Here is a 25,794-nt window from a genome sequence, read left to right as displayed (position 1 = left end):
TCTGTTATTCATACACAATTCAAGCACGTTTCTCCAAAAATTAAGATACATATCCTACGTTCTATTTATCTTTTTTTATCCTTGGAAGGTACAGGAAGTTGTCTAATAAATTCTTAAAAAGCAAGATACAAAAAATTATTAACAAAAAATACAAGATATATCTGTAACATTATGTTTCGCACATATTACATTGTATTACATGCTTCTTTCGAGCAATATTTCATCGACGTTCATCGTCCTCCCCCCTTCCCTCCTCCCCCCTCGGGCCCCGATTCAAGGCGACGGTAACTTCTTCAAACGAGGTTCGACATCCTTAGTGCTGATCACGCTATCCGAATCTCGATAAAACGCACCTCGAGCATCGAGTGACGCGGCGTCACGCGTCGAAGGCTACCGCGTGGCAGGCTCCGCGGAAAGTGCGTGCGTGTGCGTTGCGCACACGCCCGGACGGTTTTCCTTAAAGAAACACGACGCTCTCCCGAGTCCCGCATTCTCTCTCTTTCGCGTATAAGTCACCGCGGGTGCCACGAGATAATGTAACGTTACAACGAGGCACGCGCGCCCGCTGCGCGAAGTCAGTACGCTCGTGGACGCGCGCCGGGGAGAACGCACGCCGCACGAGAGTTTCTCGGTCGCGACCCGAGTCCGACGACGCGGGACTCTCGACGTACCGTACCCGTGGAAAGGAAAGAGAGAAAAGAACAAGAACCCGATACTTTCGACCTCACGTGCTGGTGCAACGAACGTGAGTGCAACCGTCTGTCTCTCGTTCTTGTATAGGAGGAAAAAAAATTTATCTTGGCTCCGCGCGTCGGTCGTGTTTTGCCAGTCAACTCGGAGGAGTAATCCGCGCGATTTCGGAAAGTGATTACCCGATTGCTCGTCCGCGACAGTTACGCGAATGCCGCAATCTGTTTGCACACCGTTAAATTCGTAGTGTTAAATTAGACTCAATTTGAGTCATTTTTAACCATTCCTATAGGTCGCCACTGCTCCTGTTCAATATGTCGTTAATTTAACTTAAAACAATGTTAATTTACTACACCAATAGAGTTAAAATAATACTGTTTGTGTTAAAGTAATGAATTTTTGACAAGCATGCATGGTAGTTAAAAATAACAAAATGTTGTTGTTTAACTCAAGATATTGGTTTAAATTTCATCCTTTAATATTTAACAGTGCATCCGCGATTCTTCGGATGAGATCTAAGCGTTGCGCGTGTAACGAGACGGGCCGTCGTCCTTTGATGCAAAAAGAGGTAAAGTGAAAGGATCAGAAGGTGCTTACCGTACGATCTGACATGCGATTCCAAAGTCCGTTACGCGGCGCGTACACGACGTCGTGATTGACAATTAAAAGTTGCCGCGGTTTTTGTTTTAAATTACTCCGCGAGCGAGTTGAGGGTCGTTGCAATTGGCCCCCGCGATTGGTAATACGAAAAAAAAACGCACACTCCGCGTTTAATCGAATTTAGATCGTTTATCACATGCGGGTTTGCGAAATCTCGCGTTACCGCAAAAATACCTCTCGACACGTTTTATTATAGCAAAAAGACAGGTGCTTTTGATTTGACGCGACATAATCGGCAGAAGTACCGTTACGAGACAAGAAATACTCTTACGTCAAAATTATCGATCATTTAATTGATAATGTCCGAATAAATTAACAACGAATCGTCACAGTCACTTTCCCTTTAAACGCGACGCACGTTTCAAGGATTCTCGTTCCGTCACTCGTGAGTAATTCGCATGTAGAGGTATGCCTTTACCCTGGAAGTATTATCTTCTACATTTTCGCGGTACACAATTCTGAACGCGTAAACTTAGTCCGTGCCCTATCAGTCGGATTTTATCGGACACTTGGCTCGCCACTTGCTAATGCATGACGTCGAATGTGCACCCCGGTATTTATGTCGTGCATGTGTAACGAAATATATATACGCAATATTTAACGTGGTGCAACGATCAATGACACTAGTTGTACTGTGCGAAGGCGGAGGCAAAAAAAAGCGATCGTAATAGTCAGCCGCTCGATAAGCATAAAGTATATATACAATCGTTCTGTTTTAAATTCCTTCCTGCTTCAAATAAAATATATCTATATTTATATAATAATCGATTGTTTGCCTGAAGAGGCAAACGATGTTCTTTGAATGTAAAATCTAACTAAAAACGCTTCTTTAAGTAATTGAATTCTAATAATAAATATCGAATTCTAATCAAACGATAATGAATCAATAGACTAATTCTACGGTTGCGTTAATTAGTTCGCTGCAGCTTTAATGAATATCTCTTACTCGAGTATTTTATTAAATGCTAAATATTTCCTTTCCATGTTTTCGCTTGCGTGAGGGGTGCTTTTATATTTTGAACGCGCTTCGAGAATACGCCTCAGTTTATCGATTTCGGCACGAACGCCTTTCCTGCTTCAGGAGCACGCGCTCGAATGCAAATGAAAGGGCTAATTGACATCTCGAATGTCAGTGAGGAGTATTGTGTATTCCGTATATCGAAGTATCCCGTTTCGGTTTTCGACCGACTGAATTTTTACGGAGCCTCCTCGACTTTCGCGCTCGGACGAAGCCGGGCTCGGACGTTGGACGTTGCCGGAAGCCGGAATGGCAATTACGCTTGACGTTATCGAAGCGATCGCAACACCTGGCGGACTTTTAGCCGAGGGAAAGTACGTACCGAACCCTCCGTCGACGTCGGTTTAACGATCGGGCCGCACGAGCTCCGACACAGACGCGCATTCCGACGAATTAACTTTAAATGGCCCGCGGGAGAGCTATTTGCCTTTGCTCCCGCGAAGCTCAGCACGCGCGCGTCTAAACCTAACTCTCGAGTAAACTTTTGGGAGGAATCCTATTTTAGAAACGCACAAACCGCCGTTCCGGGAACTCGAGTTTCGCGACGTGAATGAACGCGCACATATATATGATAGATCTTATCACGAGTACTCTAATATCTCTCCGCTAACATCCGTAATGTGGTAAAACAACGAACACATGTAGATATCTAATATCAATCTAACAGCAATAATTAATAATTGCAATAATTATTTGAAATCATTTGAGTTTTTAAATTCAGCACAATATATTAATACACTGTTAAATATTAAAGGATGAAATTTAAACCAATACCTTGAGTTAAATAAGATTTTGTTGTTTTTAATTACCATGTGTGTCAAAATTTATTATTTTAACACAAAATAGTATTATTTTAACTCCATTGGTTTAGTTAAATGTTAAATTAACACTGTTTTAGTTAAATTAATGACATATTGAGTAGGAGTGGCGACCCATACGAATGGTTAAAAACGATTCAATCTGAGTATAATTTTACACTACAAAAAACAGTGTAATATGATCTTGCTAGTTCGATAATCTTACACGGTGTAAAATTATAAATAATAGTTAATGAAACATGGATATTTTCGAAATATTTTTCTCTTCCTACGAATTATTTAATATTGAATTGATTTATCAGTCTAAACACAACAGTGTGATATAACAATAGTAAATAAAAAATAAATTTGCACAATTTGCGTACAGTGATCAGGATTAGGCGTACAAGAATATTTTAACACAGCAGCTATTTCGACTCTCGAGGGTGAGACCAATATGTTTATTTTTAGAAATGTCTAATGTTATTAACCTTTGTCGTAAGTAACCAGTGCCGATATGCATTTGGGTATAGGTTCGTTTCTTGGGTCGTTGCACGTAAAAGAAATCTAATCGTGACGCGTTATTTTTCTGTCTGATATTGATTATGCAATTTAATGAATCAACGATGATGTTGTTCATAAAGAATTTACGTACATTCACAGATAAGACGCGTGTATTTTAAGAATTTCGTCCAAAAACACTTGTCAAACTACTTATCGGAATCAAGATTACGTTTCGTATTTAATATCATAATGAAACCGCATATTTTCACCCGTGAAATCACATAAAAGTGACAAAACGAAGTAGAATAAATTCGATAAAATATGTATCGATATTCTATCTTTTCAATAATTGTTTAAATAATAGCAATAATAATAATAACGATAATAATATCTAATGATTATAATAACGAAAGGTTCTTTTACTTCGTTACTATATAGCTGCTTTTAAACTGTATAACTTTATCATGAAACTTTTTGCCTAAATAATACGTTGTATTTAGAAAAGGACATACTTTGACCAGGAAACGGTCAATTCCGTAACCCTTCTGCCTGCGTAACTCCGTCATTATCGCTAACAAAGCTTATAGTAAACGAGATAACAAGCGCGCTTATTTCCGCAGGCACCATGAACAAGACGGAATTCAACATTGTTCTGAGCACGGAGCCACCGAGGACGTCTCCGAACGTGATTCACTCTCACATTCCGGTGCCGAGAATATCGGCCGCGATCAAGGCTCAAGAGAGATGTCCTCCAAAACGTAGAGGATCCTTCGAGAAGCTCAGCCGCGGGACGGGCAACGTGGCAGCCCAAAGAGCGTCCTTCGAGAAGCTCGAAGCTTCAGTCGTACAGCTGAGGTCACGCAACAACAATCAACTGTCGAGCTCCAGCATCGAGATGCGAAAGTCTGAGGAGAAGACGACGCCGGTGAGCGGTCTTTGCAAGACGAACGACGTCGCCAGGCTCAACAGGAGCAACAGCTTCTTGGAGAGCAAGTGGAAGAGCAAATATGAGGATTCGGAGAAGAGGCGGAAACACCTGCTCCAGAAGAGCGAAGCTGGTAATTATTAATTATAGAAGCGTCAAAGGACGCGGCAGCGTGGATTCAACGTGGATGTATTAAATAATGGCTATATAGTTGCCATGATTCAAATCTTGTACTCCTTGATAAGTAGACATATCGCTTAAACTATCTTTGGAGTCCGACCACAGATGTCTATAACTAGATCGCTAATTTCGGGCTTTTGCGACGGAAAAACTGTGATCGGTCGACAGCCATATTTACAAATGCGTATGTGATACCCGGCAACTCGGCAGGCATGGTGGTGTTCAAGATCACGTGTTCAATGTCACGTGATTTGATAACACATGTCCGCCAGGTATCACATACACACTAACACACACGCACCGCCACTTTTTATCCCCTCTACTTACGTACACAAGATGCATGCGACTACATACGAATAGGCCAAGCGCATTGTGTGCGTAAGTAGAGGGAGAAAATTGTCGTCAGTCGTCAGTCGAGGCCAGGCCGGGATTAAAATTTGGCAAATCTGAATTACAACTTGTAGATAATGGCCGAACCTGGAAATCCGGGTCTACACGACTTTTTTGACGGAGTTAACGATCTAGTTAGAGACATCTGTGAGTCTGACCTTTACCTTTTATCCGATTGATATCTCAAACGATTCGACACATACAGCGATTTTATACCGATTTGATTACTTTAAATTGTCCTTGGCCTTCTTAAAGTGAGGAAAGTGACTTACAATTAGACTGTTTATATAACGATTCATACACAATATCTGTACTTGAATATCGAAAACACACACTCGACTGTTATTTTCGAAAGTTCGACATCTGGGCACGATAAGCCGACCAAACGATTCGGAAAGTTCATAAATAATGGAAAGCGTGTTCACACCACACAGTTCATGGACACCCGAGAATGTTGTGTATTCGATTATCTCGTGATTCAGTTCTGCATGTAAAATGAAGGCAATGACGCACCATTAGTCACACTGTTTATACGCGATAGAATTATAAATCGATGGGGGATGGAGGGACGAAATATTACTGGCGCGAGTTGCTCGCGGGATCTATATTCACGGTTTGTTGCGTCGATTGACGGACGATCAGCGAGGCTGACCGTTTGAATTTACGCGAAAAGGTCAGGCAACGAAATTAAAGTAAACTGCTGGCTGCATCGCGGAGGCGAGACGTTCTGAAAATCTTCTGAAAGTCTCTCGATTCATAATTAAGCAGCAAACACGCTTAATTAATAAGCAATTCGCGCGTAATGTAATGCGTCAGAGTTTTATCAAGGATATTTAAGAATAATATTTGAAATATGGTATGAAAAAAAGAAAAGATAAAGCAAACGGGAGAACGATATGCCAATCAGAACTTTGCAACATGTTAGAGTAACGCAACTTTCGACGACGCGTGTATATGTACATAGTGCAATTAAAAAATTTTTTTGCTTCTTAAATTGTTTGCTGAATAAAAGGCTACAATTATGTATCACCTTTGATGAATGTTCCATCATCGCTGGAATTATATTTTGTTTCATAATGCGAACTCTTTAGAAACGAACGATGACATCATCAATCGTTTCTCAATAATTCTACGGATTATATGACCTTAATCTGATTGTCGACTTAATCGAGGTATTTGATAACTGACTCATTTTACCCACGCACATCTGTATGCCGTTCCCTATAACTATAATAACTGGAAAGAAGGCTTAAAATAATTCACGCTAGAAAATTGCGTTCTGCGTTGTAATCGAGCATCTTTTACAGTGAATAAAGAGCACGGGGATTTGGAGAAGAAATACCAGCAATTGCAGAGAGAAAATGGCTTGCTGCAGTCGCAAGTTCAAGAGAAGGAGCAGAAGCTATTGAAATTACGAACCGGTACGTACCTAATTTGAAACTTCATCTTATAACGTGTAGCCGAATCTTCTCTGAATAAAGTTATCAAATTCTTATTCCTTTTTCACAGTTTCCGAAGCGGTATGTAAGGAATACGAACAATTAAAGCATCAGTATGACGTGGAAACAAACGCGATGCACAAAGCTATGCAACAAGCCTCTCAGGTAACGCTCTGTTATAATTTAATCTGCGTGTTATTTATAATAATCTGTAATAAAAGTATATGTGTATGAAATATACCGATTAAGTGATATATAGTTGTTCTAAAATGGTTCACAATTTTATTATACCAGTGGTATCGACAAAACCGTGAACTGAAGCGAAGATCTCAAATCATGGCGCAAAAGTTTCTTCATAGTAATCCGGATGAGTCACTGCATTTTGAAGTGTCGGACGAAGTAGACTCGAACTTTGAAGATTTGGATCAGTTGAGACAAACGGTGACAGGTCAGTGCGGCTGATTTTGATCGGTTTGAGCGGTTATTTTATTACCTATTTTCTCGAGATTCACGATTAAAATGCGGTTGCTAACAATCGGAGTTAAAGCTAACAGAATAACAATGGGGCAACTGATCCTAAATGAAACATCCGTTTTCAGAGCTGAGCGGCGAAATAGCGCGACTGCAAACGGAGCTTCATTCCGCGCGGCTTCAGGAATTCGAGGCGCAGGAGCAGGTGACGCAGCTGACCACGCAGCTGGAGGAGGAAAGGACCCTCCGACAAAAAGGTAAAACTAAATCTCCTATAATAATCTCGCGGTTGGTAAACGGCGGTAAACCGACTGATTTGTTTCTGTCGCAGGCGAGGAGAAAATTAACGAGATGAAAGTGCACAAGGATAATATGGAAAGAGTCACGAAAATGGTGGCTGAAGAGGTGCAGACTCTGAAGACGCAATGCGATCGCGAGAGAGAAAGCGCGAAAGTTCTGAAGATGGAAGCCGAAAGGGTACGTCATTACGTATTCAGTTTAATTATTAGACTTGGGAGTATTTGAAAATTAAGATGCATTAACTGATTGCACTTTCTTATCTCGTACTAATTAGCCGGTTGCTCATTTAGGTCCAGAAAGAACGAAATGTTTTAGCGCACCAAAGCGCTCTTCTTATGGCCGAGGTTGGAGACGATCCGAATGGCAGATTGTTGACCGTTTTGCAAGAGGTGGAATCCCTAAAGAGGCTACTGGAAGAAGAACAGCAAAATCATGCTTCTCAAGTGCAGATGCTACAGGAGAAATTAGAGGAGAAAGAATCAAATGTAGAATTTGAGATTGTCGAGGAGAAGTTGAAGCTTGCGGAGTCTGAATTAGACGTAGTTATTCAGAGAGCCGAAAGGGCTGAGAAATCGGTGGAAGAGTTGGAAAACGTTGTGCATTGCTTAAAACAGAAAATCAGCGAATTAGAGGAGAAAGTTTCAAAACCGCCACCGCCACCGTTACCGCCACCTCCTCCACCACCACCGACGTCGACGATTGGTCAGTCATCGATAAAATTGCTGACCAGAGAAAAATTGACCTCGGCTGTAAGCGATATGGAAAACATGCTTGGCATTACGCCGAAAAAAACGCCTACGGTCACGCAACAACCCGGTAATTACACAATCTATTGTTTTATCGGTCATGAATTATTTTGTTTTATTATATGTATCTAATTTTCAGCTATCGATGATATTATTAATCAAATTAAAGGCGGACGTTTCACGCTGAAGCAAACGGATGTAAGTCAGACTATACAAATATTTTTAGAATACGTCATACAAATCTTTAGAATACCATTAATTTCTCAAACATTCTTTAAATCCAGTACAAAATGCAGTTATTCTTTTGATCAATTACAATATGCATATTTGAGCAAGACGTTGATTTCAGAAACAAAGAGAAGAAGAGCGGAAAAGACGACAAGAAGCGGAGAGCAAGCCGCCAGCAGTTTCAGAAATGTTAAATATCCTTGGTACTATGAGACGAAGAGCTAAACCAATAAGGCAATCATTCAAGTTTACAGATACAGCGTCATAGTAATCAGAATCGTTTGAACGGATACAATTTGTAATTCCAACAAAACCCTGAAGTCTCAATCAGCTAAATTATATATTATCTCTATTATTTTACAGTACGATATATAACTTTGTTACTCAATGTGTACAATTTGTCTTATAGATCTGTCTTGCTCAACCTAAATTTATGCAAAATCTATTTATTCGACTGTAAAAGTAGTTTTTGTACTATTATATATGAGAAGCCAGACGAGGTCTAGTAAAAGATCGACGGCCATTTTGCAAATATTTTGTAACTTACATGATAAGAGAAATAAAAACAAAAGAATGAAGGAGAAGCATGGGCGAAATTCTTAGAAATAGTATATTCCTACATTAGTGTATAGTATAAGCATTGTGTAAAAGGTAATATTATAAAACCTTAATATAACGTACCATTACGTTGTATGCAGATATATAAAAAACTATCTTTGAGAAGCACGTTTTCTGTTCATAAATAGGAAGTTTCGCACGGGACTCAGCCGTTTCGTTCGTTTAAGAAAATTATTAACATCATTATGAAATTTAAGAAAACTGATTCTGTATTTTATCAAATATGGATTGCAGCTTAGATGCTTCAAAAAGTAGAACTCGTCTGTAGGGTATCATCTCATCGTCCGTTTCAGTCCACGTCCCGGATAAACCACTGTCTGCTTCTTCTTCGACAGAAAACTCGAAACTAACAATTGCCTCTTCCGCAAAGATTTCTTCTTCCGCATTACTCCACAATATCGATACCGGCTCATTGCCAGCGTTTTTATTCTTGTTTTTCGTCTTTTTCCCGGCTTTTTTATCTTCTGTCTTATATAATTTACATATAAGTATGTAATAGGAAAAATTAAATGGCATATTTTTGCTGGTGGCACGTTTCAGTTCGGAAATTAGATTTTCAAGAAGTGGCACTGAAATCTTGGCGGGAATGTTGACAAATCTCTCATTGATAAGCAAACCCAATTGCGCCGAGTCATTTTCCAATACATTTTTAATCAAAGTATTAACTGCGTCAGTTGCATGTTCATCTGCCAACTGCTTCAATAGATCTCTAAGTTGTTGTATACATAAAACGTTCTGAAAAGATTTCTTTTGTTAAATAGAATTGATAGAGATCGATACTAAGTTTTTCGGTTTGACAATAATAATAATAATAATAAGAATCAACTTACTTGCTTATCGGAGACATTGATAACAGTTGTAATACCAAATACGTCGTTGATGTCATTGTCCTCATCTTCGGATTCATCTGTTTCTTCTGACTGTTTAATGACAGATCCTACGTAATTTTGTGATATTATTAAATCCGTGAGTCCGCCTAAATCAAGGTGCGCTTTGAGGAAAAGTTGTTGCAGCAACGTTTTAATTCCATGGTAGTCTGGATCTTGTGGATTGCGACCTTCAAACTCCACTTGCAACTCTATTCCCTAAAATTTATACTTATTACTGTACCATGTGTCTTATTTTATAAAGTGTAGAAATATAATATTAATTAAAATTTGTAATTAAGCTCCAAAAAAATTTAATTACTGTTTATAAAGGTCAATTTGATGCGCTGATATGATAGAATACGTAATTGTGACATTTAATATACGTATGTACATACGTAACGATGGTATTAAAAAATACGGAAAGATTGCCTGAAAAACCGCAACTTTCCGCTTTGGTGACAACTTGGGGATAAAATACGCTACGCATTTTATTATTTTCTTTATAAACTTTTTTACATTGCAAAGGCAAAAAAATGCAACTTGCTATTCCTACAGGGAATTGCGATTATATTCACAATCTTGCTGTTGCATGTCTTGCACAATATTGTATAACACATATGCATATGCATATCTATACATAAAAAAATCGTTAAAAGCAAGAACCAAATATGTATACACCTCGATTTTTGTGATAATATTAAAATATTAACAGCAATAACAAATAATACAAATTATTAAGTATTCTTAGAAACAGATTACTTCATTATCTGTATGTACCGCATCAAAATCTAAACTTATTAGAAGTACATCTGTTTCAATTTCTATTCATAAATATCAGCCAGATACAGGAAATTATTATAGTTATTAATACTAATTTTTTTAATAGTAACATCTGACAATACCAGTTCAATAATAAAGATCTGATAATAAAAATAATTCATAAGCAAACACGTAATATAAGTACATTTCTGAAATTAAATGCAGAATTAATTTAAAGCAAGTAGCTTTTTCATCTCTGTCAAAATATAATTTTTCTCAGTTCCCCTGAGATTCATGCACTAAATATCATAATTACATAAAGATCATTAGATCGAACTGACAATATTTCATTCTTTATCGAGTAGCAACTATTTATGCCCGAATAACAATCGAACAGAGCTTTCATCTGCACGAGACACCTTGACAATGATTTTCACGTATACGTCGCGACGTATCGCGTCGGTCTCGCGTTCGGGGATGACTTGAAACGAAATAAAACCGAGTGACTTTGAACATACGGGTCGTACGTCGTACAGCAGCAGAGCGCGACCGCGTGCTCACCGAGTGAGGTTAACCCAGGTTAACCGCTCGATTGTCGTATCATGTATTTCATCGATATAAATCGGCCATTCCTCACCTGCTCGTTCGGGATCTCATACTCTTCGTCCTCGTTGCTGGACGAGACGTCATTCTCGTCGTCGTCGGGCAACTTCTGCCGGATCTCACGCTTTTTCACCGGAGCAGCCATCACAACGTAAAACGTGTGAGTGTGAGTGGTGCGAAGCGAACACTGTTAGCACAGATTAATCTGTGCTGTTAGTTTGTTCTTTGTAGCTGAACTGGCTGTACTAGTTCAGAAAGTGTACACTGAAGCGTTCTTAACAGAATTGGTAAAAGCAGAGAGAATTTCTCTCTGGTAAAAGTGTTGCCGTAATGCCCGGTGTCCACGATGCAAGAACTGTGTCCAAGTTTTGGTTTAAGCCAATGAAACTGCTACTTTTCTGTAAGAGCTGCAAGTTGATTGGCTTAAATAGAAACTTGGACACAGTTCTTGCATCATGGACACCGAGCATAAGGTTATTCTACATAGAAGTCGTAGTCGTGAGTTGTAAGAAATTGACCAATCACATTCGAAGTTGAGGAGAATATTCAATCTGTGATTGGTCAATTTCTTACAACCCACGATTACGACTTCTATGTAGAATAACCTTAATGCTAGGTCTACAATGCGAATCGTAAAGTCGCGAGTCGTAAGAATTGACCAATCACAATCGAATTTGAGGAGAATAATCGACTGTGATTGGTCAATTCTTACGACTCACGACTTTACGACTCGCATTGTAGACCTAGCATTACAGTAGGATTTCGACCAATCGCGTTGCTCGATTCGAAAACGTACGGCCGTACGTTCCCGAATCGAGTAACACGATTGGTCGAAATCCTACTGTTACTGTTACGAAAAAGTGTGTGTGGCCAGCTTAAAGGTTATTCTACATAGAAATCGTAGTCGTGATTTGTAAGAAATTGACCAATCACATTCGAAGTTGAGGAGAATATTCAATCTGTGATTGGTCAATTTCTTACAACTCACGATTACGACTTCTATGTAGAATAACCTTACAGTGCAAGAGAACTAGTGCAACTATAGAGCTAGTGCAACAGTTCACTTGTATGTACATTGCACTGTGTCCGGAGGTAGTACAACCAGTGCAGTGCAGTCTGGTGCAGTCAGTGCAGTTACAAAGAACAAACCTAATGTAGATTAATTTTTATCATTTTAATCGCGTTTGAACTTATACTTTTCATCTTTTTCTAGTTCTTGAAATTGGAGAAAGATAAATGGTAAGTTGAACCAAGATTAATGTTAATCTAATCATATAATTATATGAAGAAAATTATCCAATCGCATTTTATGCTTATTAAATTGCTTACTTCTTTATTTTAAATAAAAAGACTGTTTGTTATAATCTTACGAAAAAAAAAACAAGAGAATATTTATCTTTATGTGCAAATAAATGACAAGTGCGATTGCATAGAAAACTTTTGTCTTTAATTACTAAATCATGGCACATACAATAGATATTTTATTATTACAATATTGAAGGGTTATTTCTCACATAAATTATTTTTTTTAGCAAAATTTCACCTATATATGCAAAAAAAAGGTCTAATTAATGTGTCCAAATACATGCAGTAAATACTAAGAAAAAATAAGAATGATCGGTAAGAAATTGTGATAATACTTTTTGAGAAAACAAATGGTTGTACAGATAAACTTTCGAAGAAATTATTAAATTACATTACAAATTTTGAATGTTTAGGAATAACCGTTATGCGATGCAACGGTCCCATTCCTTCTCCATGAAAGCAACCCCATATTTCCGCCACCATGTTTTACACACACACAGTCGGAACTTGGTAACGTTAATTAAATCTTTTGCCAGAAGGACGTTGAATATATCGTATTCCATTGTCTCAAACAGATACTTGGATCTTCGCTCCAGATAATTCTTCTCCATTCGTTGTCAGTCCAATGTTTCTGTGTTAAATGGGTTAAATGTGCCATTGCAAATTCAAATCTTGCTTTCCTTTCTTTTTTTTTTAATTAACTTTTGACGGGCTTCTGACCGATTGTCCTTCAAATAAACTAGCATCCTAATAATATTAATTGATAGATTTTTGTCATGGAAACTGGAAAATTTGGCTTAGATTTCAGTAGCGGTGCATCAGCTGTTCTGTTTGGAAAGACGAACAATTTCGCGTTTGCTCGCATAGAAATCATATAGCTTTCTTTTCGCGTTCTGTGAAGGTTTTGCTACAAAATTTCAATATAACAAAGAAGTATCTTTAGTACTAGGACATGGCAATAACAGATATCAAAATTAATTTAAAATGTATATTATATACATATATTCAAATAATAGAAAAAATAAGAAAAATTAAAGCAAAAAAGTTAAATTTGTTTTATATCTTTCCGAAACTATTTTCTATTTAATATAATTCCAATCCGGGATGGAGCGAAATATCTCGAAACATGTAAGTTTTATATAAAATAATATTTCAGATAAAAATAAATATAAATTACTAATGTAGTCGTACAGTAGTGTGTGTATATGTATATGTGTGTATATACATATAATACAGTATCGTGCAAAAGTTTGCGTACTTTTGATTTTTTGGACTTAACTCGGTTTTACTAATCTGCCATCTGATTGATATTATTTTTGGATATTTAAAAGAAATACTAAAAGAAATAAAAATAACTAATTTTGAAATAAAAACATTCGTTTTAATTTTAAGCTTACCATTGATTTACTTCTCCATAAAATCTCCAAACAAAAATTGAATCATTTATCTTAGCGTAATTTCAAAACATCTCCTAATTTTGTATAGACGTCTAAGTTATTGAATTAATTTTTTATTTGTGACAAAATGTTTTTTCAACAGCTGTTTCTTCGACTTTTCACAAAAGTGGAAATTGAAAAATGCGAAATCAGAAAAATAATGGAAATTATGCTTTCGGACATAAAGAATTAAATTCCTGCTTGTTGATTTTATCCAAAAAATAAAACAACACTAACAAATACGTTCTCGACGTCTCTTTCATAATCCTGACCTTAAATCTTTTAATTTTTACTTATTTAGGAAGTCAAAATATTTTTGTCAGGAAAATATTTTATTTCAAATCAAGAAACGATAAATGGAGCACAAAATTGACTCAACAAACTAGACGTTTGTGTATGTAAAACACATTTTAAAATTAATGTCATATCAGGATAAATACTTGAATCTATTAGGAGATTTTTATGGAAAAATAGGTTCATAATAAATTTTACTATATAAATGTATATAAACATACATACAATACATATGTGTAATTAAAAAATAAAAATAAAATTTTCACTTATTTAATTCAAATGTATCTTACTTTTGGAATTGTTCTTGGATTTCAATCATATCAATGTTATTTTTTTGATTATTTATTTTTATTTAAAAAAATAAAGGTTAGAGTCTTTGTTCATCTTACTTAATCTATTTTAATTTAATCGTCAATGTTTTGAAGATATTACCTAGGCCTAGAGTGCGCTTTCTGATGATAAGCGAAGTGCGATCGGTAACCGAACCTTTCTTTGCAGATAGAGCATTCATATTTACGGATGCCCTCGTGCTTCAACAGAAGATGCTCATTCAAGTACAGTTTGCTTTTGTACACATTCGGACATTTCGGGCACTTGAATTGGCTCTCTAAGTGACTCTGCAACGTAAACAACAAAACGCTTTAATATAACTTTTAGTTTTTGTTCTGCGTTTGTCAAAACAGTTAAACTTAATGTACTATGTAAAAAAGATTACAGAGTTTTTCGATATTTTAATTAACAAGTTATTTATACAAACTTTGGAAATAAATTCCTAAAAATTCCAGATTTTTATAGGTAATACATACAATTAGTTTTTAAATATATTGAAAATATACAGCAATTTTTCTTACAATTATATGAGCGCGCAACATCTTTTTACATTTAATTTTCTTCTGACATATATCGCAGACATAATCATGTAAATGCACTGTTTTGTGATGTTTTTCCAAGGCTTCTTTACTCGATAAGCGATATCGGCAAATCTCACATGCCAAACTGTTGCTTCTATGCATAAGCATGTGTACACGCATCCTCACGTGCGAGTGAAAAATCTTACCGCAAGTGTCGCAAGGAAAGTTCTATAATTATAAAAGAGAACAACATTCAAGAGAAGCAAGAAATATTAAGAGATTTGTTAATTGTAATAGAGATCATACACAATCATGCAGCAAAACATATAATAAATTTATAACAGAGTTAAGCTTATAATAAGAACGTATCTACATGTACCTTATTCATTATAATAATACTTTTTATATAAATTGGAATGTAATGTTAATATTAAAACTCAATACTTATATTTATGTGTTAATTAAATAAAATTACGATATGAAGAAATCCTGGAAATGTGCAACAAAACTTATTATAACTATTAAATATATTTTTGGTTACATATATAATTATACCTTTTTTATGCTCTCGTGCTTCAACAGATGCTCATTCAGATTCCGTTTACTTTTGTACACATTCGGACATTTCGAACACTTGAATTTGCTCTTTAAGTGACTCTGCACATAAGCAACAAAACGCTTTAATATAACTTTTTGTTTTTATTCTGCGTTTGTCAAAACAGCTAAACTTAATGTACCTTATTCATTATAATAATACTTATTATATAAATTGGAATGTAATATTAATATTAAAACTCAATACTGGTTTATGTGTTAATTAAATAAATTACGATATGAAGAAATCCTGGAAACGTGTAACCAAACTTGCTTTATTAACTATTAAATATATTTTGGTTACATATATAATTATACCTTTTTTATGCCCTCGTGCTTCAACAGATGCCCATTCAAGGACTGTTTACTTTTGTACACATTCGGACATTTCGGGCACTTGAATTTGCTCTCTAAGTGACTCTGCAACATAAGCAACAAAACGCTTTAATATAACTTTTAGTTTTTGTTCTGCCTTTGACACAACACTTAAACTTAATGTACTATGTAAAAAAGATCACATAAAGTTTTTCGATATTTTAATTCAAGTTATTTGTACAAACTTTGGAAATAAATTCCTAAATATTCCAGATCTTTATAGGTAATACATACATTTATTTTTTAAATATAAATTGGAATATATAATGTAAATTGGAATGTAATGTTAATATTAAAATTCAATACTAGTTTATGTGTTAATTAAAATTACGATATGAAGAAATCCTGAAAATGTGTAACCAAACTTATTTTATTGAATATTATATATATTTTGGTTACATATAATTATATCTTTTTTATGTATCAATTTATTCTCAGATTACAATCTCACGTAATTATAATCTCGTATTCTTTCACTCAAAGCTCTTAACTCTTTAATCAATTTCTTATAAAGGCTTTAGGTGGGATGAAGATTGGTCCATCTCGAGAGATGACAACTAAAGTCGACCGCCACATGTCACCGCTATGTATAATTATTAGACATCGAATTTTTTTATGCAGATTGGTGGAAAAGAGAGCAATTAATAACTAACAAGGAAACCCACGGAAGTGTCCCCCTCCGATTTTGATGAGCTTTTAGTATGTTCTCTAGATGAAAATAAGGGACACGTATTTTTCTATACGTGCCCATACGCGTATTTAGGGGGTGAAACACCCATTTGAAAAAGATCAGCTTTCCTCTTTTGAGCCGAATATCTCCGAAATTATAAAAGATAATAAAAAAACACACCATTGAATTGTTCGAAGAATACAATTCCAATTTTAAATCTGGCAGGCATTCCTCTTTAATCATAATGCTCGAAAATTCTGTCAAATATTCCGTGCCCAAAGTTACTCCTTCCTGCTTCGGATCGTCTCCTTTATTCATTTGATAGCTAGTGGTCTGTTTCTCTTGGTTCGAAGAATACACATCCAGACTTAAATCTGGCAGGCATTCCTTTTTAATCATAATGTTCGAATATTCTGTCGAATATTCCGTGCCCAAAGTTACTCCTTCCTGCTTCGGATCGTCTCCTTTATTCATTTGATAGCTAGCGGTCTGTTTCTCTTGGTTCGAAGAATACACATCCAGATTTAAATCTGTCAGGCATTCTTCTTTAATCATAATGTTCGAATATTCTGTCGAATATTCCGTGCCCAAAGTTACTCCTTCCTGCTTCGGATCGTCTCCTTTATTCATTTGATAGCTAGCGGTCTGTTTCTCTTGGTTCGAAGAATACACATCCAGATTTAAATCTGTCAGGCATTCCTCTTTAATCATAATGTTCGAATATTCTGTCGAATATTCCGTGCCCAAAGCTACTCCTTCCTGCTTCGGATCGTCTCCTTTATTCATTTGATAGCTAGCGGTCTGTTTCTCTTGGTTCAAAGAATACACATCCAAATTTAAATCTGGCAGGTATTCCTCTTTAATAATAATGTTCGAATGTTCTGTCGAATATTCCGTGCCCAAAGTTACTCCTTCCTGCGTCGGATCGTCTCCTTTATTCGTTTGATAGTCAGCGGGCTGTTTCTGTATCTCTTGACGTTGATTCTTCGAAGATTCCTAGTCGTAATAAAAATAAAATAACCGAGTTAATGCAAAATATACCCAAATGGACCTGAACGAAAAGATATTAGCTCGGGAATCTGGAAAGTGCAATTCTGATTAAGAAGTTTCATTAAGGATTTAAAAAATCGAATGTTTATAATACATAAAAGACTAGACGAAGTTAACGCATTCCAAAAAGACACTATTCTATTTTAAAAATTAAGACAAAATATCCAATTGCGGTATTGAAGAAGAAAACATGATATATAATATTAAATGCATGAGAATGCATATGTATGAGAATGAAGATCGGAGTTGAATTCGGAATCTGCTGATTATGAGTTGACCATTTGACATAATTCTGTCAAAGAAATCACATTTTATTCTTACAGATTTTAAAATATATAAACAACATAAAATATAAAACACTTACTTTTTAATAAACTATCTTAATGCTGAAGTAATAAATTCTATTCTAACAAACTATCTAATATTTTTATATATAGAGAATTTATAAGAAACAATTTATCTAAAAAAATATACATAAATTCAGTTGTTTTTTTTTTATAGAGATTATGGCTCTGTCGGGTTCGATCACTCCATTTTTTTTCCACAAGCTCCACCGTAAAGTAGTAAAAAATTCCATCATCCTAACAGTCTTCTAGAAACAGTTTGTGAACTGTGTGTTCTATATACATTTATATTTAGTTACGTATAATTCAACTCATTATATACGTAAATTAATTTTTACTTTCTCAACAAAGTATAATCAACAATAAATTACATATAAAATTATAGTTAAAACACCTATGTGTCACTTTAGGAAACTTAAATGTAGAATAAAATAAATCAAAAGTATTTGAAAAGTATCATACTTTTAAGGCAACAGTGGAATCATTAAGGTGATTGGGCCATCAGAGCATGTCAAAGAAAAAAATCCGAATTAAATATGTTATAAAAAAACCTAAATACGCTTAAATTTGCAATTTTGAGAAGATTTGACGTCTATTCTTTTGCAAGCAAATCTCCCGTTATCGAAATTGTTTGTTACCTTCCATTATTTTTCAACATAAACACAATACATAACCTCACTCAAACACATGGCACTGGCATGATAGCTGCCTACAGCGAAGAGATGCAATGTCGCGACATTTCTCTTGTACGAATGTCAACTGAAGTCAAATCTTGAACTGTTTACATTTATCAGTAGATATAAATTGATACGTAATCGAATGAAAAGTTACATTATAAAACCAGTAATTATACAAGTGTCTAGAATATATCCATAAAAATGGTTTTTCTTAAAATAAAATTTAGCCTTTATATTGACTCATATGGTACATGGCCCAATCACCTGCTCCCATCCGCGTCTGTGCAGTGTCGTCTCCGTCGAACGGTCGATTCGCGGCATTCGCGCTGTATTTTTGGACTTGTCTCTGGACTCTATCGATTCGGGACGATTAACAACTTACAATTAGTTCTGAAAAGATCTCTAGGAACGCAAAGTAATGATTTTATGGAAGATCGCGAAAGAGGATCGAATTAATTCGCGTTTCGCTTAGCGCGCGAGAGGCGCGTAGAATGGTTCCGCGGCGCGTCGCGGGATGGCGCCACTCGTACGCTTCCGCGGGCAACCTCTCGCGCAAATAGCCACACAAAAAACCGGTTCCGCTCACTTAACTCACAGTCGTCGGGCGTTAATTTATGTGTCAACGCGTCCTAACGCTCCGTGTAGTAAATGTGGAGCGTGTACCGGATAGCGCGCAAAAGTTTGAGAACGGGGTCGCGCGAGGCGAGAGGTGAGTAACAGAAATATTTGTATTTTTATTGTAAAATCAGCAAACAAGTTGTAACAATGTGTGTCGTTCTCTTAATTGACGTATGTACAAAAGGTGATTTCGTACAAATCTCCCTGATTAACGCATCCGCTTTAATCGTACCGTTCCAATCTCGAGCATTGTCGATTGAACGTTTCGATTTTACTTTTATAAATTCGTCAATCCACCGTACGAGTTTCTCAATGCCTCCTCTTAAAATATTCAAAAATTCGTCGCGCTTATCCGCCATTAGGCGAGTAAATTGCGGTGCGCAGATTTCTGCGAGAGATAATTCAAACATTCTGTAACAGCTTGTAATTTTATAGCCTGTAACAATTAGTAAACTACAATTAGTAAACTACAATTATGCTTTTAACATTATCGCGACAAGCGTGAAAAAAGGGGAAAAAGCAGCGGCGATTTCCATGCTCTTCTTTCTAACGCTTCCCTGCTTAATTATAATATTACATGCGAGACGATCGAGCGTTTATCCCGGAGGAGAGATTATCGGGAGAGAGGGCGAGAATCGCGAGGACGCGCGAGAACCGAATGGAGGAACCGTCATTACGATTACCGTAGCGCGGGTAAAAAAATCAACCGGGGGAAAAAGGAAATCGGGGAAACCGGCGGTCGCGCGCGCGCGCGCGCGGCAAAATTCAAATTTCCTCGCGATCCCCGGAGTCGATCACGTGCAGCGGAGCGAGGCCGCCCCCCGCCGTTGTCGGCGGCGCTGCAACGCCGAAATTCGATTAAAGTTCTCGCGCATGGGCCGAAGGAAATGCCGTTTTCTCGAATTTCCCGGAGTCTGTCAGGTGGCACCACGGCGTACGTCGGGTCCGGGCCGCTACGCGGGCGACCGTCGTGTACCGCGACGACACGCAGGGGCAGAGGAGCCAGTGCTCTTTGTAGGTTATCGAAAAGCACGTCCCAGGCCTATATAGAAACACTCTTGCCCCGTTGAACGTAGACAGCCAACAATTGACCGACACTGACCAACCATCACCACCATCACCACCACCACCAATCGGCAGTTCCTCCCTGTCCGTGCTCTCCCGTGACGTTTAGTGAGTGCTTTGAGCTGTGGCGCGGGCGGTGAGATGGCTGTCACTCTTTCTCTCTGTTCTGTTTTCTTTCTTCTTCCTCTCTTTATTTTCCGCCCCTCTCTCTCTCTCTCTCTGTCTCTGTCTCTCTGTTTCCCAGTTTTCTGTTCTTCTGATGGTGTTTCGTTCGAGATGGATCGAGAGCGTCGTCATCCGCGAGCGAACGTTCTGTCTGTTTTTTTCTCTCTCTCTCTCTCTTTTTTTTCTTTTTTTCCCCGGAGAGGCGCGGGGGGAAGGGCCACTTTCCCGCGACGTCGGCGTCGGAAGTCGGAAGTTGGACCGTGCCGCGGCCGTGACGACGTCTCGCGATCGCAGAGCTGGCTTCCCTCTAGATGTTCCGTCTGAATGGATGTTCTCGACCGCCACTCTCTCCACCTCGTCCGGCGGTGTACGCCGCGCGAACGATTCGCGTACCCACCACATTTCCACGCCATATATACATGCATACACCCTCACACGTGTACACAGACACCTGGAACACGTACACCGACATCGCGAGCGCAAACAACAAGCTGCTTCTGGTTTTTCTTGGCTGTTCGATGTTTCTTAGCGCTGCCTCCGTATAGCGTAGCTGTCTCACCTGCCTTGGACTGTCTACTTTACGTTCTCGTTTCCTGCTTCCATCGGGAACTCTCGCTCCCGCGAGGCGTTTATCGACGGGCTCCGAACAGGGCTGTAATCCCGATTTGTGCGAAATTCAGGGGAGAATTACTCTCTCTCTCTATCTCTGTCTCCCTTTCTCTCTCTTCCTTTCTCTCTCTTTCTGTCTTCCTTTCTCTCTGTCTCTCTTTCTCTCTTCTATCTATCTCTTTCTGTCTTTTCCTCTCGCCTCGTTCTTCCGTTGTGATGTTTAGGTAGTAAATTTTACATGTGTCATTTTTACTCCGATTACAGAATACGGAGCGTTTACTCCGCGTTTAACCACGCACGACGATTCACCAACGTACTCGAGATGCGGAACACGCATTCACGAGGATCAAAGTTTCATATACGTAAAATAATGTTCGTAAATCGCGTTTAGAACTTTCTTCCGGTAACGCCGTTTTGTCTTGAGGAGAGTTACCGGTAAATCCACTTTTAGTGATTCTTGCCGTCTTATCTGTTCTCTCGGCGGCGAATATGTTATCGTCTCCACTTCGCGAAATTGTTGCGGCAGCGTTACATTTCGATATTGCAGTGCTACGAAACAATTTCTTCCAATCTGCGTGATCCGAAAAATAGATGGATTTTACGCGTGCGAATGTTTACTCGGATGATTTCGCGGAGTAAAGAGATCTCGGGGTGTTTCGTCGCGATGAACAGCCGCGTCGAAATTATCGAGGGCTCCGCGGTGACGCGCGGAAGAGAGCAAGGGGGATAATTATGACGCGGGAAACGGACGTTTTATTTCTATCAGTCGGACGTAACAATCCATCAATCCCCTTGCGGGCCTGAGGATTGCGTTTGGGACATTCTAACGACGATTTATAACGATTACCCCTTTAACGGCGCTTTGCGCGCAGCCTCGGACGCGCCGCTCCGTACACGTCGTCCGTATACGCGCTTCGCGCCGTTACGTGAATCAGCGTGCGCGTAAACTTAAACGCGGTTTAAATTAGTCATTTACCGTGGGCACTCCGTTGTCTTTTGTCCAAGATAAAAATCGAGGAGATGCGAATCCGAGGATCGAGACGAAAAATACATTATTTCGCCTTTACGCTATGTGAAAAATTATTTGATGCGAGCTCGCATTAAAGTTGATAAAATGCTTCATCGATTTCTCATTTTAATTAAAGAGCAAATTGATTGACTTTGTGTCTGAAAAGACTGGTTCTCATTTTAATCACTGCAAATGAATGAAATCTTAGGGCACTAATTGTACAATATTATTTTATTATTTACTTAATAATAAATAATAATAAATCTCGACTGTTCTAAGTGTCTACGAACATACAATCAGGTTGTCAAAGCTGCTATAATACGAATCTTATTTCCGTAATAAGAAACTTTTTTACAAATATCCCGAAGAGGTCTTTCTATCTCAGCGAGAGAAGAATGAGATCAATAACGTAATTCAAATGAATACAAACTGGCCGAGAGATTACCTCGATCTTAATGCAATATCGCGGAAATCATCTGTTATTGGCAATCGAGCGGATATAATCGGCGGGTCGCGGCATCGCGATGTCAGCTTTTCCCGTTCATACGTAAAACACTTTTTTTTTCCCCCCCGAGCCTCTCGAAGTACCACACGCTCTACGAACGAAATTAAGCCATATGGCTACATCGTAGGGGCGTGCTGAGGCCGATGCGCCGCGGCGCAACTGGTTGATTTATCGGTGCTTCCGCGTAGCGAAAACTAGCGAGAGGGTCGAATTGGATTACGGCGCGTGCACAAATTGCTTTATTCAAATGCGATTTTAGGTTGCGCGTCTTCCGCAGACTACAAAGAGGGCCGCGACGCAAACGGGGACGGTGTTCGTCTTTGCCTTTCTTTCATTCTTTCTCCCCTTTCTTTATCTCTATTTTATCGCGCGCAAAAGATCGTATTCGCGGGTATAACCGGTCGGGAACGAGCAATTTTGCGAACAAGTTACGAATTATTGTTATGTAACGGTGTCCTCTAACGCGCAGAAAACGAGACTCTTTTATATGTATAACAATTGATATATACAACATTAATTAGAGAAGACAACTCTCATTTTTTATCTCGTTTTGCAAAAGCGCTCGTTTTGCAGATAAGATACAAACATAGAGAGATTGTTTAGAAAAGATAAAAACTAGTGTAATTGCGTACTAACGTCAATTTTTTTCTTTCAAATTTTTTATTGAAGGTTTTTTAAAGGTTATTTTGTTGTACAATTGCGATTCTAAATCATATGAATGGATTTCGTGATTAATCTAGAATTTATTTTCCCTCGGCGAGAGTGTCGGGAAAGAAATCATTTATTATTTATCGCGTTATTCTGATTTGCGGTAGTATATGTATTTTGACTCGGCGTGCAATTGACCGCGTTGTGATTTCATTTGTCCGATTCATCATCTCGTTCAATGAACCTCCGAACTTGTTTACCAAAGTTGGAAAAAAGCGGGTTGAAATACCGGGTCGGACTAGGAAAAGTTCAAGGTTCGATCATGGAACTGACGTGAGAATGGATACTAAATCCATAGAGAGAGAGAGCACAATGATCACTGAACCACAATCACAGCCGGAATGCGTACACGAAGCGACGGCCCGTGGCAGTTAACGTCGTAGTTAGCGCCAAATGTCAGTCCTTTTTTATCGGCGCACGGTCGTCGAGTTTCGCGTGATACAAACACAGAGATACATCGGAGACGGCGATACTGCTGCATGCACGTAAAAAGAGAGAGAGAGAAATTTATGCAAGTCGTCTCAGAACACATGGAAGATCTTTTCGAAGACGGTTCCTTCGAATTCGTAAGCTAAATTTTTCGAGATTTTTGAAATTGCAGTAGATATCTTTTAACTTTTGACTTTTGCTGACAGGGAAGACGAAGGCTCTTGACTTTGGATTTGAGGGCCTCGAATAATATAAAGAATAAATAGCTGATCCTTGAAACGCGGTATAGCGAGTTTGCGTATCGTTGATTGTCGCGAAAACATCGAGGCATTATTTCGCTACGCAGCTGCGGAACCGCGGGAGAAAAACGAGCGGGGAGACAATTCGCTTTGGAAGCCGGCTGGAGATTAATTCCCGACACGTTCATTTCAGTTCGTTCGTATTCCGCGGCTGCCGTCACATTTCGGTATCGATATAGCCGGCAGGGAAAGGGGGCCGGGCGGGGGGGAGGTGGGGGAAAGGGAAATGATTTTTAAACCGCGGCTCTCTCGGGGTATATCGCGCGCGGGCTATATTTCATATAGCTTGCACTCTTGAATCGTATCGCAGAGGCGGCGACGCGGCCACGAGTAAACAGTAAATTCATTTCGATCAAGCGTCGACATCAGCTTCCTTCGAGGTTTTACGACGGGGCTGGCGGCGGACGAAACGGGGGTGAGGGGAGGGGGAGGGGAGGCGAAGGAAACCCGGGGATTTATTGCACTCGCGAGCCCTTCTTTATCTCGTTTCTAAAGCTTCCGCGCCGGATTGGGAATATCGTGTTACTCCTTATACGTCGTAACATCCAGCGGGATCCGCTCCCGCCATTTCTTCCGCTCTGTCTCTCACGATGTTTCCTTCGCTTCATCCCTCAACGTTGGCTTCCCGAAACCATTTATTGTTTCTGACCGTTGTTACGTATGTGTCTTTTCTAAGAGGATATCGTGCGCTTTCGGCGAACGTTCCAATGAATCGTTTCTCGTTTTCCGTTTCTTTAGTTCTGAAACGGCGGAAATGTATTACAGAGGGTATTTCACCTCGAGTTTCGAGGTCTCGTATCTTGATCTTAAAGACAAGAAAAATAATATATGAAACAGGCTAGAAGAAAAAGTAATTAGATCATACAATGATTTTCAAATTCTAAGGTACTTTCTCTCTGCATATCATTTTTTACTCTTTATGAACTTTTCACGAAATACGGCGTCGAAACTTGAAGCGAAACACCGTGTATATTATTAAATTATGTAATCTACAAAAAATATTTCTCGGCTCAGTCTTACTGAGAACACTTTTCTGTTGCTACGATAACGACGCGATATATATAGCTGTGTCAATTCGCGAAGTATTTTCAGATCGATGAGAAGTGAAAGGAAAAGATACCGTCTTCGATGGTATGATGTGTATTGAGTTGATAGAAATTGGTACGCGCGAGATCGAATTTATGGTGTTGGTATTGTTATTGAATTTACTGCTAGGGATGGGGAAAGGGGGTAGAGGGAGGAGGCAGGTGGAAATGGTTAATAAAACTGTACTCTAAGTGGGACGAAGGATCTAATAAGTAGCTCGGAAAGCAGAATAGACTGCGCAGTGAATGGGAAGAAAGGCATCGTATAACGTCAAAGTAGCAAACGGGAAGTTTATAATGTCCTTTATAATGTCGAATTGTTACGCGAGGAAGACTTCAGGCTAATACGGCGCTTTTGATCGGCGTAATAATAGTTCTATTAAGTTCGCTATCTGAATACCATCCAGCAACGAAATACCTAAGATCGCTCGAGTAATCACTTTTTTGTGCGCTCGTCCCGAGCGCACGAACACGCTAATGTTCGTGCTCGATCGTTATGTACATACTCA

The 25,794-nt window shown here is 38.5% G+C and overlaps 4 protein-coding genes across 12 annotated transcripts in view; 2 read left to right on the top strand and 2 right to left on the bottom strand.

The window, feature by feature from the left end:
• The first annotated feature begins 270 nt into the window (after window positions 1-270).
• LOC139808018 (uncharacterized) lies at window positions 271-8,932 on the top strand. 3 transcript variants are annotated; one of them, XM_071769611.1, is made up of 11 exons: window positions 271-745; window positions 1,180-1,258; window positions 4,290-4,727; window positions 6,472-6,585; window positions 6,674-6,768; window positions 6,898-7,051; window positions 7,203-7,331; window positions 7,406-7,551; window positions 7,665-8,190; window positions 8,260-8,318; window positions 8,470-8,932. In XM_071769611.1, the coding sequence occupies exons 3-11, from the start codon at window positions 4,295-4,297 to the stop codon at window positions 8,614-8,616; spliced, it is 1,803 nt and encodes a 600-aa protein (XP_071625712.1). In that variant the 5' UTR covers window positions 271-745; window positions 1,180-1,258; window positions 4,290-4,294; the 3' UTR covers window positions 8,617-8,932. The 3 variants fall into 3 exon arrangements, with proteins under 3 accessions (XP_071625712.1, XP_071625711.1, XP_071625710.1); XM_071769610.1 differs by lacking the exon at window positions 1,180-1,258 and adding an exon at window positions 3,554-3,611 and having other exon boundaries at window positions 272-745; XM_071769609.1 differs by lacking the exon at window positions 1,180-1,258 and having other exon boundaries at window positions 272-745.
• An 11-nt stretch (window positions 8,933-8,943) lies between these two features.
• Window positions 8,944-11,535, bottom strand: LOC139808019 (protein BCCIP homolog). 2 transcript variants are annotated; one of them, XM_071769612.1, is made up of 3 exons: window positions 11,232-11,535; window positions 9,797-10,051; window positions 8,944-9,713 (listed from the first exon to the last, which is right to left on the bottom strand). In XM_071769612.1, the coding sequence occupies exons 1-3, from the start codon at window positions 11,340-11,342 to the stop codon at window positions 9,159-9,161; spliced, it is 921 nt and encodes a 306-aa protein (XP_071625713.1). In that variant the 5' UTR covers window positions 11,343-11,535; the 3' UTR covers window positions 8,944-9,158. The 2 variants fall into 2 exon arrangements, with proteins under 2 accessions (XP_071625713.1, XP_071625714.1); XM_071769613.1 differs by having other exon boundaries at window positions 8,944-9,701; window positions 11,232-11,522.
• Window positions 11,536-12,612: 1,077 nt separating this feature from the next.
• Window positions 12,613-18,983, bottom strand: LOC139809191 (uncharacterized). 4 transcript variants are annotated; one of them, XM_071771910.1, is made up of 7 exons: window positions 18,791-18,983; window positions 16,903-17,718; window positions 15,996-16,097; window positions 15,639-15,740; window positions 15,084-15,311; window positions 14,665-14,849; window positions 12,613-13,447 (listed from the first exon to the last, which is right to left on the bottom strand). In XM_071771910.1, exons 1-7 carry the CDS (start codon window positions 18,803-18,805, stop codon window positions 13,420-13,422), a joined length of 1,476 nt encoding a protein of 491 aa, XP_071628011.1. In that variant the 5' UTR covers window positions 18,806-18,983; the 3' UTR covers window positions 12,613-13,419. The 4 variants fall into 4 exon arrangements, with proteins under 4 accessions (XP_071628011.1, XP_071628010.1, XP_071628009.1 ...); XM_071771909.1 differs by having other exon boundaries at window positions 12,614-13,409; window positions 18,791-18,982; XM_071771908.1 differs by having other exon boundaries at window positions 12,616-13,133; window positions 18,791-18,982.
• A 400-nt stretch (window positions 18,984-19,383) lies between these two features.
• LOC139809190 (protein Skeletor, isoforms B/C) overlaps window positions 19,384-25,794 on the top strand; it is a 71,999-nt gene continuing 65,588 nt past the window's right edge. Inside the window, exon 1 of one of the 3 annotated variants that reach the window (XM_071771903.1) lies at window positions 19,384-19,502. The gene's annotated coding sequence lies outside the window, so the exon portion shown is untranslated. Of the gene's footprint in view, window positions 19,503-20,268; window positions 20,426-20,474; window positions 20,585-25,794 lie in introns of those variants that run through there. The other 2 variants (XM_071771902.1, XM_071771906.1) reach the window with 2 other exon arrangements.

The sequence above is a fragment of the Temnothorax longispinosus genome, chromosome 2 (assembly GCF_030848805.1).
Source record: "Temnothorax longispinosus isolate EJ_2023e chromosome 2, Tlon_JGU_v1, whole genome shotgun sequence".
NCBI lineage: Eukaryota > Metazoa > Arthropoda > Insecta > Hymenoptera > Formicidae > Temnothorax > Temnothorax longispinosus.
This window is presented reverse-complemented; position numbering and strand designations above follow the sequence as displayed.